The 21,337-nt window shown below is 34.7% G+C and overlaps 1 protein-coding gene across 2 annotated transcripts in view; it reads right to left on the bottom strand.

Moving 5' to 3' along the window:
* Positions 1 to 3,682: 3,682 nt before the first annotated feature.
* Positions 3,683 to 21,337, bottom strand: part of TCEA1 (transcription elongation factor A1) — a 29,301-nt gene continuing 11,646 nt past the window's right edge. The window contains exons 3-10 of one of the 2 annotated variants that reach the window (XM_072852478.1): positions 21,054 to 21,159; positions 12,754 to 12,841; positions 11,552 to 11,697; positions 9,611 to 9,667; positions 8,485 to 8,639; positions 6,451 to 6,597; positions 5,255 to 5,326; positions 3,683 to 4,197 (exon numbers count right to left, since the gene is read on the bottom strand). In XM_072852478.1, coding sequence (XP_072708579.1) covers positions 4,189 to 4,197; positions 5,255 to 5,326; positions 6,451 to 6,597; positions 8,485 to 8,639; positions 9,611 to 9,667; positions 11,552 to 11,697; positions 12,754 to 12,841; positions 21,054 to 21,159 — 780 coding nt within the window. In that variant the 3' untranslated portion in view covers positions 3,683 to 4,188. Of the gene's footprint in view, positions 4,198 to 5,254; positions 5,327 to 6,450; positions 6,598 to 8,484; positions 8,640 to 9,610; positions 9,668 to 11,551; positions 11,701 to 12,753; positions 12,842 to 21,053; positions 21,160 to 21,337 lie in introns of both variants that reach the window. The other variant, XM_072852477.1, reaches the window with a different exon arrangement.

Below are 21,337 nucleotides of genomic sequence, written 5' to 3'. Positions count from 1 at the left end.
ATCTCTTAAAAAACCCAAACAAACAACCCACTCCCCTAAATATCTTGTTATTTTGAGGCTGTTCAATGCTGGATTTAATTGAAGGAAGGGCGGGGGGGGGGGGGGGGGGTAGGAAAACAAAAACCCAGCCGCACAGAAGACACGTTTTTAACTACATTTCATTATTATATACTCACTCACTATGCAGAAACTTTTCTCAGGGCAAAAGTGAGTTACACTGAAAAGGAAAAGTTACTATAGACGAGCTGTTACATGAACAGCAGGAGAAAATCATACTGACACAAGATATTATTTATAATTCATCAAGTAAGAAATTATCACAAAATCAATTTATCCTAGCTTGAAAATAAGCATGGTTGGTTTGTCTTGGCATTTATCTAACTGCAGGATATCATTAAGCTCTAACAACTTTCCAGTCCACTGGTATTCTTTCTTCAATGTCTGCGCTTCAAACCAGTAACTCCCACAGAACATGCATACTGTTAAGGACTGCTCTTATCACTAGCCTGCTAAGCAGTATTAAAATTGCATGGGCTCCTTCAGCCAACATATTGTGCTTTACACTGACCTTTAAATTCCAAAGTCATTAGCACAATACAAACGAAGAAAAAAAAATGTGTATGTATATATATCCTGAAGGGCTCTACTATATAAAGATAGATTAAAATTTATCACACAAACATCACGTACTTAAGCACTTTCTGATTACAAAGGACATCTGAAAAAGAGAAAGTGATGAGAAAGACTATCACAATGTGAAGTTATTTTTAAACAAGTTTGCTCTAAATGGTACTTAAGAACATATGTCTTCTGCCATGAAAGGTATCAGTATCATATCAGTGACATTAATGAGAGATTTTCTATACTAATGTTGTAACTAAATTAATCCCAAACCTTTTAAAATGGTAAAACAATTCAAGATTAGTGATGATCTAGTGAAACAGAAGCTAGTATACAGCTGTACGAAATTGTACTTAAAGAGGTGAAACTCTTCAGGTTTATTTATATGAATGACTACTAATGATTATTTCAAAAGGCATGCATTTGAAAGGTAATACAACTACTTTTTGCAGAAGGAAGACTTCACATTGAAAAATTTAAGTTCCACCTAAGCTGGTATGGGTTGTAAGTTTCAATTTAAAATTCATGTGTGTGACCACAAGTGGAACCCTGAACTCTGGATAAAAACCAGGCACTTTCTTTGCAATGCTTGGAAAGTGCAATAGGGCTTCAAAGTGGAATTCACAAAAGCCAAGATCATTGAGCAGATATTTACCTCCTGCTTAGTTCTAGTCAAAAAGAATAATTCAGTAAAAGATATTTTAAAACCCACACTTTCTCCTGAGCAAGTTAACAGTATTATATATGAGGAAATGCCTTCTAATGAAGGATCCAGAAGCTGTGTTTTCTGAGCAGCAGAAACCTCCAGCCTTCCTTATAGAAGAAAGATGGCATCCTTAAAGATCTACACACACACATACACACTTTAAAAGGAACACGGCCCCCTCTTTTTCTCTACTACTTTAGTATAAAAACTAGCTTAGGTTGTAGGGCAACTGTATTCCAGTCCCTCTTTCATCTGAGAGGATTTAAATGTCCATAAAGGTAATAAACAAACCTGCTATTCTTGGATGGGAGAGATTCATCACCAGTTCTGCCAGCATGTTTCACTGCATAAAATATCTGAATGTACTGGGTCAGTCGTAGGATGACTGCAGCTCAGTAGATGAGCCAGCCAGCTGGGGAAATGAGATACGGTCCCAGCCCCACCTCTACATTCTTCTCCTATACATCCTTCAGACTTTGCATCCTCTCCGATAGAGGAGGGCAATTTCAGACAACTGGGAAAACTGAAGCACCTGTTGAACAGAGATGCATCCAAAGCTCACTGCTTGGCAGTTTTATTTTTGGATCTGGGTAACCAAAATGAAGCATAAGTAGAATTTAGGCAACTATGATCTTTTTTGGATCTAGTTCTCGGAATTCATCTTTCACTGCGGGAAATAAACTGTTCTTTTTACCTCGAGGACAGAAAAGAGAAAGGGTGAAGGCTGTTGCCCAGCCATAAGGTAACATTAGGTGAAACAATGTTTTATTTGAACTCCTACTCAGATACACCTACATCACAGAAAGTGCTATCGCAGTTCTAGTTCTTTTAATAAAGTCCAGATATAATTCCGTAAGTACAGAAAGACAATTAGTATATTTTCTCAAAAGGTACTTCTCCTAAGTGTAACAATCAGGCATAAAGATTAAAGGACATGTAGCGTGAGGAAGGTAACGCAAACCAACCTGTGCCTGCCCTGTACATATGCTGTGAACAGCACTGGAAATTTAGGGCATGCAATTTGCAATCATTTTTAACATAATTTTTTGGACCTGTTCCTTTACAAATGTCTCCAAAAAAGCACTGCAATTGATATTAAAAATCTGTCATTAGTTTGTTGCTGTCTTAAGTTGAAAAAAATCAATTATGCATCTTTAACTCTTAAGAAGCAATTCTGCCAAAGGACCTACACACAGGTTAGAAATAAACCCATTCTGTTAGCAGAAAAAAGAATGTTTTCTGAATTAGGGCATTAATATCAAATAAATTGAGTTAAAGACATTTTTATATAAAGTTATGCAAGAAACTTTAAATGCTGAACAATTTTCTGCCTAAAAAATGTTTGTAACTAAACTTCATCTATTTTAATCATTTTTCCTTTAGCAGAAAAGCAACTTTTCCTTCCTTGCACAAGCTGACTGGAAAAGCTTGCTCTATAAAGTATTTACCAAACACTTGTCTTGCAAAGCTCAAGTGTCATCATACTATTTCCAACTCATTTGTTACAATTCCCACCATCACGCAAAAAATATTCAACATAGAAAATCTTGGTTTTCCTTTACAGTCAAGGAATTTATTCTCCAGGAACTGCACATACTCTTCCCATCTCCCCATGAATTCTTTATACATTGCCAGAATAGACCTCCTCAGTCCCAGGCTTTGATAAATTAAATAATATAAATTTAGGTATAATTAAAGAATTTAATCTCTTCTAAAGATGTTGACATATTTTTCCTTGAAAGCGCATTTGAAAATACTTCTAAACGTGCACTGTTAAAAAGCAGGCTCTAACAAAGCAGTATTTGTATCATTCCACATATGGAATAGACCGTAACTTTAATAATTTATTCTCACCTGCAGGTCTGATTGACATTGGGTACCCTACATCTCAAAACTCAGTTCATGAACAAAATTAATGTCATTTATATGAAGTGAATTTAATATTACCTCCCCAGCCAGTTTATATTGCGATGAACTGGTTAGCTGGTGTTATTAGGACAGCCTACAACACAATGCCTTTGCTTATTTACAAAGTCTAAACCAAACCTGGTTGTCAAGCACATTAAGCAGAACTGAACACTCAAATCAGATTTAACCAACTATTTTAAGACATTCCTAGAAATAATACCTACTGATAGAATGTAAAATACATGCTTTGGGCAATATATTGCATTGATCAAAGCTGGTTACATAAACAAGCTTAACTAACCATTGCAAAAGAGGTCATCATATCCACTAATAAATTTGCAAACCCCATGACCACAAATTTAGTCCTAATTCAGAAACAGTACGTACAAACTAGAGAGTTAACTAAATCACAATTTAGTTAATAACTGAATTTAATGTAATTAGATGAAGTTAAATACCTTTTCTCTTTGCAAAAACTAGTGAACACAGCAGCAAGAAACAAATTCCATTCTTACAACTGAACAAATGTGGAGAGGTAAAATACATATGCGAGGAGTGTGTTTGTTTCAGACCGCAAAAAATACAGTACATTATTCACATAGTTCAAAAAAACCAAGCCAATTGCCAAAATGTTTAATTGGTAAAAGTTTAATGTCAACTTACTTATAAAAATGAAAAAATATTTTAACATTCACCATACAATTGAGCAACCTGGCCCTACTGACTATCAGCTATAGGAAGGCAATTAAGGAAATGATGGTTGTGTCAAAACAAAGGCTAACTTCAGGCATGTATGCAGCTTTAAAACAAAAAAAAAAACCAAACAAAAAAAAACAACAAAAAACCCCCAAAAAACCTCTCATTTGCAGGAAGCTAGATGCTTAGCCTAGTTTTTAAAGCTAATTACAAAATCCTCTTTCATACTGGTCCAGATGTCTTGACAATTTCTTCTTCTAACAGAACTGTCAAAAGAAAAGAATTTTTATGAGATCTTCATACAGCTTATTTCTAAAGCTTTGCAAGAAGAAACACAAACATGACACCATACTTAGGATATGGAAATTACTAGTTAAAGCATTTGCTTATATCATAACCATTCCTTCACTCAACCATCTTTATATGGACACTTTTGTAACCACCACCTTACAGAAGGTTTTAAGGACAAATGAACTTTTCCGGGTACTGCATCAAACAACTTCTAACCTTTATAAATTATTTAGATATCTTGGAGTATAGATTTGAACAATATTCAGTAATAAGATATGTAAAACAGGACGCATAAAAGATTTTTTTTTCATGCAGTAATCTCAACATATGCTGTGCAACATGGTTCTGCAGAGCTGCAGCATTCTTAACACAGAAAAATAATGGAATGACGGTATTATGCTTCATATTGCATGCTATCACATCTTAAGTTGTAAATTTTACAGGCCTTCATTTCAGTGTTTCTCTACTTTATTGGACTACCAGTGTTCCTCAGAAGCTTTTATAATTCCCATTTCCTGAACTTAAAAAAAATTTAAATCAAGTTACCACTGCCTTACACTTATCCTGCCACAGGAATATGGTAACAGTCATCTCTTTTTTTTTATCCCCCCTTCTTTTCAGAGTAGCAAAAAATCCAGAAAAAAAAAAAACAACAAAAGGTCTAAAAAGGCCTATTCCACTCATCGAAGCAGAGATTAAAAATAGTTAGAATATCTTTGGGTGAAGAAAGAGAAAACACAGTGACTAACTTGCCATGACTTTGTATGGCAAAGCAGTATTGTAACTAAATGTCACAAGGACTAAGTCAATGTCCTGACTTCTCTCCCCTTCTACTTGTGCAATCTCACACCTTCAGTCAAAAATACTTTTCTAACCTAAAGCTATTTTGCAATATCAACATGTAATATCATTAACAGGCTAAGAAATAACCAAAAGTAAACAGAAACTCATTTGTCATTTACTGTAAACCGAAATTAAGTACAGAGCCTGGCTGTCTGCTATCAAATATGCAGAGCAGTCTAACAGTCTTACCTTCCATCTGTTTCCACATTCATTACAGACAACAAACGTTGTCATGGGTTCATCAGCACTGCGGGTTTGAACCTTTGGCAAAGGCAAGAGCCAGAGCAGAAAAGGAAAATTAGTATCTTTAACTTTTGTTAGTGTGTGTTCAATGTAAAGGTTTAAAATAAAAGTTTAACATTAAGGAAACACATTTGGATAAAAATACAAGTTAACTTTCCATATCAATTGAAACTGTTTTTTTGTCTAGACTATGAAGCAATCATAAACTTATGTTTTGACAGATTTAGTAGCACTAAAATATCAATTTCAGCATAGAAACTGAGCGCATACTTCTAGGAAAAGATTCTGCAGTAAAACTACATGTTCAGTATATATATATTTACTGTATATATATATATTTACATGTATATATATATTTACATATATATGTAAATATATTTGCATATATATATTTTTTGCATATATATATTTACAGGTTTGCATATATATATTTACAGTATATATATATTTACATGTTCAGTATATATATATTTACATATATTTACTGATGCAAAGGCTTAAAAGTCTCATGACTGAAAAACAGCCTTCTACTTAAAGCATCTGATATACAGTATTAAATTATAAATGCAGCTGATCCTATGATGAAAATTACATGCCCTGAAGCACTGCTAAACAAATTAAAGCACTTCTTGCGCATATTTCCTAATGAAAATATAAAAAGGTTGTAGGAATGATTGTAAATCAGGGTCTAGTGTTAGTCAAATGGTAGATTATATATATATATATATATATATATGTGTGTGTATATACGTGTATGTATTTTATATGTATGTATCATTATTATCTGCTATTTATTCCCTCTGTAAAGAAAAGTTTACACACATTAAAAACAGTAAGTTAGCTCTCCTCCACATAAATCCATATTAATAAGAATTAGCAAAAACTCAGCATTACAAAGAAACTGACGGCTCAGGCTATATAGATACTCAGCTTAGATTTACATAAAATCTTTGGTAAATTAATACAACAAACATTCTTTACGTAGGCACACCTAAGTAGATCCAACTATCTTCACATATTTTGTAATTTGTTAGCATTTTGTTAAAAGTTCATTTTGTAATCAAAACTTTTCTTCTCTGACAATCTTTATATAGGACTTAAGCTTTGAAAAAGGAAAATTAAGAGTCTGAACAACCATGTACCTGGGTGTATGTACAGTTCTTCTTTTTGCACTTGCCACATGTAAACAGATCAGTTTGGGTACCTCCTGTTTTAGCCATCTGGTGCTCTCTGATAGCTTCTTTGGTCAGATTTTTGCGCATTTCTTTCAGCTCATCACTTGCCATTTCCTGTTACGGGCAAAGAGCAGAGAGAGTTTTTGTTTTAAACAAGTTGTTACCACTGTGTGAGTACATACCATTTTTGATTTAGAATCCATGAACAACGACTCTATTGAAGGGCAAAGTAATTCTACACATTTTTAATTTTACAAGACTTAAATTGGGATATTTCACAGCACAGAAGCTACAAAAGGTTAAAAATGTTATTTTTTTTCTACACAGCTGGAAAATAAAAATCAATAGAAGTTACAATATCGAACACCTAGAAACACTTCTATGCAAATACATTTCTGAAGCTCAGAAATGTAATAGTGACAAGGTAGAAGAGTTCTCTTAAAAGTTCTCTAGAGAGGAGGGAAAAGATCATCTCCCTAGGTTAGATCCTTGCATAATTATCTCATTGACCTACAGCAATTATAGGAAAAATTTACGCTATTTTGACTATTTCCATATTTGTACTGAGAAAGACAGTATAGCTATAATTTAGCATATGTTACCAGAAGTCATATGCATTTAGTTTCAAAACACTAACCAAAGAGCTCAGATTCATCGATTTTCTTTTTCCTTTAAAACAGTTCTAGTGTGCAGATCTCCGCAACGTATAGTAGTCAAGTGTGCACAGCAAAAACAAGTTGTTCCATTTTTCTTCAATAAAGTTTTACTTCACATCCCATGTAGGATGTGGAATGCAAATCTTGTATTAATGCCGTTTCCCTTTAGAAGTAATCTTAACACTAATGGGTTTTTTAGCCATTAAAATTTTAATCCAAGATGTTAATTAAAACAAAGAATGGGCACTGGACAACACAAAGCTTATGTGTGTATGTACACATGCACAAACATGTAGAATGAAAAAACTCAAAAATACGCACTGAAGATACAATCTACTTTTCTTTACACATTCCTTTATCAGCCTCTGTTTGCCTTAACCTTTACGTAAAGCTAAAGAAAACAAAACAAAATGAAAACAAAACAAAATTAAACCAAAAAACTTTCCTTTAGAATAAAGCTAATAATAATTTTCATTACTTGATCATAAGTTTAATTTCTTTCAGTATCCAAGATACTCCTTTATGCCTGATTTGGGGGGGGGGGGGGCGGCTAGAATCCACCACATACAAGCAGGACTACAAAACTGAAATCAGATGTTAACCGTGCTTTCGTTTTTCTCTCCCATAAAATCTAATTTTTCATTTGACTTCCTAGATTTACTTTGATTTGTAAAGACAGTGAGCATCTGAACGGGACACATTCAAGTGTCCAAAATGTTCTTTCAATAACATAAATTTAATTTGATTTAAAGGGCAATTCTCCTAGCTTCTTTCCCCTATAATTTCTGGCTTTTCCTATTTATTGTGAAGAGTTTCCTTCAAAATCACTTGAAGTATTGTCAAATTTGAGATAAGCTTTAAATAAACACTGAAAATGCCAACAGGAGAGGGACTGATCTTTAAAACCACAGTGCTATACCTTGCACAGGAGTATAACAACAGAGGTTAGCATTTGAAAGACAAATGGCAAGACAGGCTAACACTTACATATCCAGAAAGGTGAATAGGTAAGCAGCTTGGAGTTGCTAGCCAGACATATTTACATCTTCCTAAACTTAAAAAACTATCACCGATATATCATGTGGCCTTTTAAAAACGGCACAACATACCATGTGTCAGGAAATTTACATGCAACAGCTCACCTGCCTTCTGACTTACAGACAAAATGAAGTATTTAGGAACCATTAACAGACACCACTTTCATTCCCTCTGCCCCAACACAGCCCTATAATTCAGACTGTGCAAGCCACAGTCTTTCAAAAGTGCAGGCAGCTTAAATAAATTATTTTTATAGCTAGGACATAAGTCCAATAGGGAAATAGTTCAAGACCTATGTTTTACTTACCTCTGCTGTCATTTTGGCAAACTTGTCAGGAGGAATGTTCCCACACAACACATTTTTCCTTAGGTTAGGATTCTTTGCATCCTTGAGATTTGCTATTCTACTTCGTACCCTATTTTTGTATTTCATATCGGTGTTTTTTAATTCTTGAAAAATAGGTGCTTCGGATTTAAGGAAGAAAACATTAACAAGTAAAACAGAGCACTATAAAGGATTCATTTTGGGGGGCAACTTTTCTAAAGCAATGTACTTCTCCACTGTTGATCAAGTCCTCCCCCGACCCCAACCAACAGTTACTTTTCTGTTCAACACAGCAGACTTCACATCCTTCTGAAGCCTAATCACAGTTCAGCACATGGTCAGTGAAACGTGAATTTTTGGGTAGTAGGATCTCAACTGAAATTCTGAAAAGTCACCCATACATTTATGTCCAATTCCTTGACCTCATCCTGAGGATTCATTCATTTCTAAACCAAATATTCAAACACTGGCTGCTCACTAACAGAATTTTAAAACAGGTTTGCAAAAGAAACAGGAAATTCCTTAACAGGAATGATGTCTGACTGTAATTACCAAAGGATATCAGCAAGTTAGAATCATGAAGCTTAGACTATTTCTATGCTTAAAAATACCTCCACAAAAAAAAAACCAACCTAAAATAAAAAGAAGGCCAGACCTCTGCTCTGTAACTATTCAAACACTGCTACCAGAACAACCCTTTTGAAAATTCCATTTAAACTTGTAGAAAATGAAATAAAGACATTAGAAAAAGATTAAAACTGTTAACAAGAAAAGATTTAAAAATAACACAGAAGAGCCCAGCATTTTATGTCAGAATGCTTCAGTAAGATATAATATTGCTGCTGCAAGGAAAACATACGAAACTGAAAAAAACCCACACACACTCACCTACACACATTCCTACATGTTTTAAGGCAAATCATTTAGGTTGTGCTGTTTTTTTAAACCCTAGATTTCTGCACTAATGTGTTGAACACAGTCTGCTATTTTTGTTTTAAATGAAATTAAAAAACATTCAATATATAGATGAAGTTAATTAATTTTAACATTATCAACGCTTTAAAAAAATACTCTTGCGTAGACCACGTAGATGTAACACAAAGGATATCTTCTTCAATCTGAGAACCCAGCTCTTCCTCATCAGCACCAATAGCAATGTAATCATCTGAGGAAAACAAATATTAAAATATTAGCAACCTGACAATCTCATCAATGTTCTATACCCCTGAGAGCCCATTCGAAACTCTGAAACTCAGCAAATTATGAACCAACTGCAGTGAATTTTCCTTTTGTATAGGAAAGTTTAATTTACTATATACTTATCCTTTCAAAACTTTGTTAATATACTGGAAGAACAAAAATAAGTGAAATGAAGAGCAACAGAAGTTTAAAAAAAGTAGAACAACCCTAAATCTTTCACAAAACCAAAAAATTCTGACATCTAGTTGCAAACACAAGTAGTAACAAAAAACTTTGCTATACAGAGAAAATTTTAAATATTCTAACAGGCTTGGGAAATAGCCATCTCCACAGCATATCTGTGCGTAGAATAGACTATTATAAAAATAAAATATTTTGTATTGTGTTTCAATTCTTTCAGTCCACACAATACAAGTATAAGCAATTAATGTTTTGCATGCGTGCAAGAGAAAGATTTCACTAGAAACATAGTAATTAAATAACAGAAACAATATTATTAGATATTTTAAAAAATGCAAAGCAGAGATGTGTCATAAAACATGTAAATTAGAAGAAATAAACCATAGCAATCTTGAAGACAATGCAACACTTGACCTAAAATGTCTCAAGATAACTGTTTACTGTTTCTGACCAAAACCCTTACTAATAAAGACAGCTGCCTTTCCAAGATAGCTTAGGACAAATTAGATACGATGTTTTCCTTCTTCTCATTTTAACATGGGTGTACTTCAATGAGTAATCCAAACACGATTTCTCCTTCGATCTCATGCAGAAGGCCATAAAACCCGAAAATAACCTTATTGTTTGAGACTGGCATTCAACCCATGGATGATCAGCTTACATGTGCTGTGGAAAGTAACACAGCAAAAAGAGTTATTGGAAAACTAGCTAAAATTAAGACAACATAGAATTATGAATACTAAGATGCTGTATGCAACTTTCTGGTCACAAATTATTTTAGAAGTCTATGAACTACACATATGCAGAGGATCACAAATTCATGGTCTTTAGTCAACTTTGATTACTGTCTATATCTGAATTTATGTGAATAAAAAGAAAGACTAAAAGAGTGAAGAAGGTAAAAATGGATGACTCAGAAATCTGCTTACACTGCATCAGGTTACACTAAGCTAAGAACAGAGGAAGGAACAGGACCTGGGTCATAAGTCCTGGTAAAAGAGAAGGACCCACAAGGAAAAATTCAGGTCATTGAGGAGTCCAACTTTTAGTTTGCCCCTTATCTAGCATATCATTCAGTTTGTCAGTTTAAAGGCACCCAAGTGTACATGAGAGGACAAAAGAAAAAAACACCAAACCGTCAAGGAATTTACAGATGCCCAAAAGGCATGAAGATAGAGCAATGCAAGACTCTTATTGTGAGTATCCCAATGAAACCTCAAGATTACATCAAAACAGAAAGGCAGCCTTCAAAAACCAAAATCTGAAGGCCCACAGGATCTCTGGTGTAAGAAAGGCAGGCAAATATATAGTGGCACTCTCAGAAATAAGACCAAAAAAATAGCAGCTTCCACAAAAAGATTTAAATGAAGCATTAAGGACGCAATAACCTTCCTGAAAAGATGTTCCATTGTATGCAAGATAGCAGATGAACATAAGCCACAAAATGTCCCATATCATCAGCAACAAAAATGTATTTTAATACATTCCCATGCTGTCAAGGTTACTCATTACTTGCATCTTAGGTGAGCTGGCCTATGGGTATATACACACAAATGGACATAACCAGGGTTTATTCCACCTTACGGGGCAGCAGAAAAATAGAGTGGGAAGGACTGAAATAGAGAAGAAGGAAATAGTTAAACTTGAAAATACAGTCTACAAAGCTCACCTCCTGTTCTGAGAGCTGCAGAGAGCATTTCTCTACATTTCACTCGTACAGAATCCGAAGTGCTTGGAGCCCGGGGAAAAGAAGGGATGAAAGAATTTGAGGGAGCACTACCCTCCTCCTTCCTGCCGCTGGAATTGCTACTTGAACTGCTAAAAGAAAGGCAAAAAGAAAACTAATATTAATGTTTTTCCCCCCCTTTTCAAATAACTTTGTTCCAGGGCAAAACATAGGTCTTTTGCTATATCCATTTGATTGTATTCCAAAAAAAGAACATGGACCACCTTTTTAAAGCTACTTATCGTTCTAGAGGCAATACAATTTTAAAAGTGCCTTTAGAATATTCACCAGGGTATTCCACACAATAGAGACACATTGTATTTCATTCCATTATGTGGCATATAAGTTTTAATTCTCAGTTCTCTACATTAACTTGAAATCTACTTTTCTCCCACAGAACTTTACTTTAAAAAACAGTGAAGATACATCACACTAACATTCAGTCTGCAGTGAATGCATCGCATTCCATCTGCTTACTGTACTGAAGTGCTACCATGGTCACAAACAAACAATTAATGTAGCTTTGCAAACTGTAAACCAAGAAGTTTTCAGCTTGCATCAGGGCAAATGGTTAGAGGTTAAATTTCAATTTGAAAATGGCTGCTGGAAACAGATTCACTGAAACCAGAAATGCATAGAGGAAAACGGGCACACAGATACTATTCTGCAATGTTCTTCAGCTCCTATAGTGTCATTAACATGGGCTCATTTTTCTGATAACATATATTTTGTGTTTACCAAAAGAAGTGCAGAATTAGATTGTTTATTAAACATAAAAGCTAACAGACAAAAGAAGTATTCCAAACCTCCAACATATGCAATTACCACAAAGCTGTGACTGCAAGTTGTTTTACAGTTCTCAAAGCTCAATGCTAGTATTGAGAGAGGAAGGAGGTTTTGACAGATAAGACAGATGGAATAAACAATAACTAGTTTGTCCATACCTTGACCTGTGGCTTTCATCTTTTTTTAATGTCAGCAGCAGCAGGATTTACTTAGCTAACATCACACCATTTCTTGTACAACTCTAAGTATTTCAGAAAAAAATGTGGAAGCAGTCTCTAACATGAGAAATTTGGACCTAATAGTTTAAGGTTAATTTATACTGAGTGAGATTATTTGTATAGTCATGAAGAATTAAGCACCTTTCTTCTCTTGCTTCAGGGCTGTTTTGTGAGGAAGATGCAGGCTCCTTTTTCTTATCTTCAGAATCTTTATCTGTTGAAGGTCCATCTGGAAATACAAAACATGAGAAACTCTCTTTTACCCAGAAATAGTAACCGATTTAAAGCAGTGGTAAAATATCTTCGATGATTTCTCCTGAACCAGTTGGAAATGCTATCAGCTCCCACTCTCTGCTTTGACCTTCTCTTGCAGTACAGCCTTCTACTCCCTAACACCTTCCCCAACCCAGCAAATGGAAAATATGACAACACTTCAGATCCTTCGAGTCAAGTCCAGCATCTGCTTAAACCGGCAGTGAAGACACGATGAAAATGTAGACTTTTATGATTTTTTTTTGCCAACTCTGCTGCATGAGGTAGACAATAACTTCTTAAACTACTGCATCAAGTCTCTGGAGTTTGTCTTCCATGTTTTAAATATAAGCTCCTACTAAATATATGTCATTCTTTTTAATTATATTCACAGGATTTCTACCAAAGGACTGAACCAAACACAACTGTGGTGTGAAAGCTACCATGGTTGCCAAAAAATATAAAGATCATTTTCATATGCTTTTGAAGGAGTTTTCCAGACATGCACACAGTATTTTCTGTGATAGCTCTTAAATTATTTGCCTTACTGTTTAAAAATATTTGATTTTGCCTTTCCCATGCAGGCTATGTTTAATGATGATTTTATAAAGAATAAAGATGAAAGCCTTTATTAAAAAGGGCAATCACGACATTTAACTTTAGCCTAGCAAGAACACATACACCCTTCCACTGTAAAGAGGAATTCAGAGTGGCTAAATTGAGCTTCTGCTTTGATTTGCTCTCTAGAAAGGCTGACTCTCTCCACTGCCTACAGAGAAGAGAAAGCCTAGCACGGTTGGCATCACTCACTGACAGTTAGATTTTGTGAATTCCTCTCTCTAAGCCCTCATAAAGCTGCCATTACTCTTCCAAATCTGTAGACTATATTATTGAGATAAGCATATATTGCAAACTTTAAAAAGAACTAAAAACAGTTCAAGAAAAGGAGGGAAATCTGGTAAGGCTCAGTCTTTCCCACAAAGATGTCCTGAACTAGGTATCTAAATCCTTGTTTAAGCATCTAAAAGTATCCTCATTTCCAGAAGAGCCCCATCCCCACACTTCTCAGGGGAACTTGGTGGTATGGAACAGACAAATTCAGGTCTCTTATTCAAGCACTGAGCTTTTTTTTTTCCCTAGAGAGTAGAAAATTACTGTACTGGCTTATTTTTAATAGGAACAATTTGTATTTAAAGCTACACAGAAAATATATTAAACTGGACAGGATTTTGATCCTTTCCTTAACTTTTGAGTTAAGGCATTTATCAAATCAAACATCACTTTGTTAAAAAAATCATCATCACAAAAGGAGACCACAGAGACAGCCATACTGGATCAGACCAAGCACCCATCTACTATCCTGTCTCCAGCTGTACCTAAAAAGAGATCCCTACAAAACAGTATAGGAACCACACAAGCACACAAAGATACTCTCCAGAGTATTTCCCCAGCCTTCACAAGCTTAAGAGTTTAGTGATTTCCTCACCCACTGTTTGTAAATTTGTATCAATCCTTGATAAATTTCTCCATTAAAGAAAAAAAGGAAAATTAAACACAGTAGATGATGCACTTGAACCCATTGCCTTTAATAAGCTAAAGGTGTTATTCAAAAAATCCTAATAAAGATATCAATTCAACCAAGTATTACTTATAAAAAAGTAATTTCACTAAGAAAGCAAATGAGGCTGTAAAACTGAATGGATCACAGAAGTTCTTTGCTATGACACCTAAAGTGCACAATACTCAGAGAAAGAAAACAAACCCCATTTTTAACATGCATATTCACATGACTACTCTCTATGGCAACAAATGCTTACATGATATATAATTTTAAAAAAATATTCTAAATATGCACGTAATCTCATTTACCCTCATCATTTTTTAAGTGCATGATCATTTTTGTCAGAGGCTTTAAGACAAACTGATAGATCAAAGAGGTATCTTGGGCTACAGCTCAGGTTCTGCAAAGCAGTATAGCTGCCTTAGAGCGGAGCTCTGCTTCAGCCCATTCACCTCTGTATTTTTTTCTGGCACACAAGTTGTCAAATTCAGAGTTGACCTAGGTTATCTCCTGCTTCTTTTGCATCAAATACACTGCTATGGTATAGCTGGCACCTAGTTTTAGTTTATCAAACACTTCCATTTAGCCCAGCACCATTTCATCAGAGGAGGCAGGCACCTGAGCACATCTGCCAATACCCCAATTGCTTCTTTCACTTATGGAGGGCAGGGTATACGTGAGGCATAGGGATAAAGCAAGAGGTAAAAGCACAGCTCTTCCTACACCTGCAGACCAGTCTATGCAAGCATTTCTCAAACCAAGGTCAAACTTCAGCAGCTGAGACAACTAGACCATCTTCAGCAAATGTGTCTTCAAAGCTACAATTTCTTTAATCAGTTAGAGAAGAGTTTATAGACACTTTTGTTTAATCCACTTTCAGAAATCTGAAAATAAAGTTAACAATATTCTCTGTTTGCTCAAAATATTCTCTTAAGTGTTTAAGTCATGCACTCTTATGGATCATAAACTGGAAAGCACCAAGAATAGGACATCCTGTGTCAAGCAGTATTTATTCTTAAACTCACACATTAATAAGGATTTATTTTATTAAAATACTGTATTGATAAAAGAACAGAATGCAATTAACATCCTGCTAGAAAGCATTTCAACTGTCCTCTGGGGAAAGGAAAAAAAAATTATCCTTGAGAAACTACAAGTCCCTACTAATTAAATTAATTTACATTCAGTGGCCAGACTCTAACGCAAAGGAAAAATGACAGCTAATGGGAGTTACAAACAACCACAGAAATTATAACAAAGTAAGATGGAAAAAATGGCCCTTCTGTTAAAGATATTTAAAAATTCCAATGAGCAAGTGATTCACATCCGGAAGTCTATAGAATATCATAAATATTTATATAATACAAATTACAAGTTGCTTTAAAGAGGCACAATTACTTTTTCAACTTCATACAGCTATTAAAACTTACCAAAACTTTTTTCAGAAACAAATTGAAATTGTCATCAATTTTACGACTGAAAATTGAAACTTCACAGTTTTAGCTACTGCAGCTTCAGAAGGCCATAAAAAAAATTTAAGCTTTTTTTTAAAAAATAAGATAGACTAATTGATATTAATACTTCTTTAAAATACAAAGAACAAGCTAGTAACATGAATTGACTATTAGCCACTGGAATAAGACTATCAAATTCTGATTACTGCAGTGTAGTTTCTCTCTGGGATTTACAATTAATTTGAAAGATACTTCTACCTTTTCCAGTGAAATAACCTCTCCAGGGTAAAACATGACATGACAGTGTTCTTTGTTACCAGAACAAAATTTTTAATGTTGTAATACATGGCCAGAGATAACATAATTAATCTGAATCTTCGAAGCCATTAATAGCTTCATCATACATTCTTCTAATTATAATTATATTAGAAGTGAACTCAAGACATTGGCTAGTAACAAGAAAAAAATTAGAAAATAAAAAGACATAATGTTATTAATTTATAAATTTAATTTTAAATTACAAATTTTTTTAAATTAAGAATTTTTCAGTAATGTTAATGAAAGGTGGCTAGTTATTGCCTGGAAGTACATGAGAATTTAATTTAGTAGGTTATCTTATGTTACTGATTCAAATATCACGACCAAAACTTGGAAAGTTTTCTGAGTATTCAGTTTAAATAAGTTAAAGGAAAGAGATATGAGAAACAGGTAACAGCTGGCATAGTCATTAATTTAACAATGACGCTCATATTTAATAATTCTTTTGGCCCCATCTTCCAGTCCCTGATCAAAATAATCTTGAGATGCACAAGCAGTTATGCTTGTCAGCAATTCCTCTGCAAGATGTAGTAAGACATGAAGGTAAGATCAGAAAAGCTTCTTCCGAGTAGTAGCACAGGGAGGAATAATATCTAAAAATCTATAAACAAACAACAAAATCATGAACTGTTTGTCATTTTAAAGACTTTTTTATCATAAGTGACAAAAGAGCATGACACATTAACTTCTTTGCTATACATGTTTTTTCTCCTATACAGTATGATGTAATTTGCATCATGTGTTATTATCTCTCCACTGATAATCCTAACAAATTATAGAACTACTAATTGCACATGGAACAGTTCTGAATATGCATTTGACAGGAGGTAATTTCCACAGCTCATACTTGATATAGAAATGAAACTACTGAAATTATTTTTGCACTTGATTCTACTTAATATCTTGTAAAGACATGTACTTATCGGTAGTAAACAATACTTTTAAACACTATTAGACTGTAATTTAGGAACTTGTTTTGTCAATAACAATTTTTTTGAGCAAAGCCAGTAGGCTACTAGATGTTCTTGAACAATTTTACCTAATGACAGCATTAACATACCTGTAAGATAGTCCTAGACTGTACCAGCTTGCTCCAGTAGAATCAAACTCAGGTTCAAAATAATAAAGGAATGTACGAACAAAGTCATCTTAGTAAAACACTTCTGTGAAGTCTGACTCATGTTACCTTCTCTTGATAACATTAAGCACTTAAACATTATTTTAAAATAAAATTACTCAGGCATGCACTTTTTTGAAATAGGCATTTCAAAATGTTCGTGGCCCCATTTTTAGTTTTTATTACTGGCAATAGATGATCCCACTTGCACTTAATGTTAAGATTATTGTCCAGTCATTCTGCATTTCCAGTTCAGTACATAAACTTACTGGGGTTAAGTTCACTTAGTTAGAGGTCTGGACATTGTTTTTCACTGTATACTCTTAAGAGTTCAGTAAGTAATTACTTGTGACTGAGAAAGTTAAATTCCTTAAAGAATTTGTTGTTGGTTTTTTAATATAAAGGAACACTCCTTATAACATAAATGGGTATGCATAGATTCATTATCTGCATAGCATACTCTATATACTCAGCTACTTGGCAAAACAATCGTTATTTGCAAATCCTGTGTTATAACGGAACAGTATTTTATTCTGAGAGCGCAGTTTGCTTCCTTATGTAAATTGTGACCAACTCGGCTGTGTGGTTTAACGTTCTTACAGCAACATCTGAAAGCGATCTTCCACTGCATCTCACTCAGTGAGTCACTTCAGACGACGCATGCAAGCCCTCTGCTGGGCAGCTTCCGACCCCCCTGAAAAACCATGGGTAACCTGGCATGGCTCTGGTCAAGCTATAAACATCTGGTGAGTCACAACCTTACTTCAATTTCTTCTCATGTTTCCCATGCATTCTTAAAACTTAAGTTCCAATAGCATTCAACTTTGACAGTACATGCAGCCTGAACAGTCAACGATTCTTGCCTAAATTCAAAATGTCATTTATAAAAATAACTCACAAAGACTTCAGATCTCTGAGTACAATGCTTGGTACGATTAACAGCTGTCCGCTTCTGTTGCCATCTTTGATCCATACCATTTTACATGCACTATAAACAGCATAATCGAAACTGATTTCTCAAGCAGCTCAACATATGGTATTTCGTATTCTTCTGTGAAAGTCAAAACTAATGATAAAACAGAATAAGAGTACTTTGTAAGATTCCCACCCATACTTCACACAGCCCAGATACCCTATCTTCCACAGTTATGAGACTTTAAGTTCTAATGAATTACTGAGCAGTGAAATGAGAGGTGAAACATTGGCCCTACTATGCTTTATTATATGGTCTACATTACAAACAAGGAAAATTTAACTACATAAGTTTTGAACAGAAGCAGTGCTGTATTTTCAGGAATAATTTGATTTTATATAGCAAGTACACAACCACAACTGTACTAGACCTGGCACAATAATGTACATGCCATAATATCTGCCCTGTAACAAAAATCAGAGCATGAACAAAGGTCACATACCCACCGCCTCAAGAAGAAAGTATTCAGTTCTGATTAATGGCAAATATTTGCTATTTACTTTCCAGTTCCTCAAATGTTCGACTTCACCTGATGTAAGCAGCCTTCGGTAAAGTCTCCCAACTATCTTAAAACAATCTGAATGTGGCAAGCCATCAAAAGGGGAAGGTCCACCTTTCCCCAGCTGTATGTTACTGCTGCAATCCCTGTGCTGGAAACAGTAACTGCAAACAGGCTGGATCAAGAAACTGATACAGTTGAAATCTAAGCCAGAAGAAATGAACAAAACGATTGGTTTACAACTGGTCAGTTCCCAGCTCTGGCCTCCTGGATAGCCACTTGAGCACTACTGGCAGGAGGGAGCAAGGAGGCACCTGTGCAGAAGGGAAGCCAGGACCACCCCTTTGAGCAGCAGCCTACACCCAGATTGACCTGCCATGACTATCAGGCACCATGGTCTTATTCCAGACTTCTACAGCATGAACACCCTCTGGTCCTCAGGCAGGAATAATACTACCCATGTTTCACAATGTTTGAACACTTAAAGATCAGTCAGCTATAAGTAACAACATATTAAGACAAGTTTGACTGACTTAAGATATTGTGTTAAAAAAATGAGACAGAACACTACTTTTACTGTCTCAACAAATAAATAGCAATTCCTTTGCTCAAAGGACAGCGATACCCAGAAGGGTCAGCCTCCCCCCGCCCCCCAAAAAGCAGTATCCGAAGGCACTCCAAAAGCTGAGAATTTGGGGGGGGAGGGGAGAGGGGAAGGGAGAGAATATTTCCTCTATTTTGCTGCCTAAACTAACTTGCAGTATCAAAAAATTTGAACTTTAAATAAAGAAAAAAAACACCAAACACTTTGCTAGGGACTCTTTTTTTTAACTTAAATTAATAACTTGAGAGCTAGGTCACTCAATCCAGCTGCTGCTTTTAGAAGTCTTTAGAGTGACTCAAGTTAATATGCAAGTCCATTTCTCCACTTAAGTATCTTTCCACTTTTACCCACTGGAGGTAATACTGTTGGACTTCAAGTTCCAAGAGGAAATTTAAACATAAAAAGTACATAATTTCTACTATTTATCAGTGAACTCTAATCAGATCCTTTATAAAGTATGCATTTAATTTATAATAAGTCATTATCACAATTTAAAAAGCATTTTATCAGCATATCTAGTATTATCTAAATTTAATTACTAAAAGTAACCTAATTAGTATTATCTAACTTTCTAAAGGTAGGTTAAAAAAATGTCTGCTGTATAGGCTGTTGCTTCTTACTAGAATATAGAAGTTGAAAGCTGTCACAAATTGTCCATTCCTACATACACATACTGTCAGATGGACACAAAGTCATTTCTACACCATTTACAAGACAGTAATAAAGTATCTGATAAAATACTTCATAATTGATAAAAATGAGTCTGACTTCAAATGGCAGGGGACTCATAACACCCTCTGGTATTTAGGATATTTTTCTAGACAGAATGGTAAATATTTAAATGAGTAGAAAATAATGTAAACTGTTTCCTAGTTCAAAATTTTAACCTTCCTAAATCTTAGTTTACCTAAAATGGGATACAAAGAAATAAAATAGAGTATAGCACAGTGTATGAACAAAAACATTTGGACACAGTTTGAAATCTGAGTGTTTTCAAATACATTAAAATTAAGTACTGCAAAATACCCTCGAATAAAACCCTGCTAACAGAAAGGTTTCATTAACTGCATTCATTACTTTAAGGGAAATTAAACAAAAAAGTATTAACTCACTAATTAGTAAGTATTTTAAAACTATGAAGGTTTTAGAAAGTGCAGGTCTATTTCTCTCTACCTGTGAGTTCTAACAGATTTTTAATGTCATTTTTTTACTGTTTTTTTCTCTTCACAAATCACTTTATAACCAAACTTCAATGCCTCCACACTCTCATATGAGATTTTGCACAAGTTCTTCAGAGTACCTGTTATATTTGACAAAGGAAATAGTCAAGAACAGGTTCGTTAGTGCTTAGTACTGCAGTACAGTCATTCTAGCTCAACAGCAGGCAACGAGACTTCAGAAATAAGTCATGTCACAGAAACTGACTTCCTACTGCTTGCCAGCCACAATACAAATATATTAACTTTTTCTCTGAATACACTTTCACAGCAATGCACTGGCGATAGTCAAAGAGTAAAAAAACAACTACATCAGTGCAGAAAGTTTCAATACTTACACAGGAGCACAAATATATCTACAGCAAGGCAGTGTCAAGGATTTGCACCAAGACTGCATACAGTTATAACATGCAAGAGCAGGGGAAAAAACGTTTGTGTTGCCATACCTAACAGTTTCTTCCAAGACTTGATAAGAGATTTTGCTAAAGATGTAACTTCTTCATCTGTGCTTTGCTTGCGTATCGCATTCACTGACATTCCAATTCTGGTGGACTGCAACAGAAATAAAAATATTATACTATAAAAGATGACACGAAGATAATTTAACAAGTAAACATATATAAAGCTGTACTTTGACATCGTTTTTTAAAAGTATCTTTTTTTCTTTGTTTTTGGTTTTGTAGTTTGTTTTTTTGTTTAAGAATATCAGGATGAAATGCTGCAAGCCTTT

This window comes from Ciconia boyciana, chromosome 2 (assembly GCF_034638445.1).
Source record: "Ciconia boyciana chromosome 2, ASM3463844v1, whole genome shotgun sequence".
Taxonomy (NCBI): domain Eukaryota; kingdom Metazoa; phylum Chordata; class Aves; order Ciconiiformes; family Ciconiidae; genus Ciconia; species Ciconia boyciana.
Note: the sequence above shows the minus strand (reverse complement) of the source record. Positions and strands in the feature narration are given on the sequence as shown.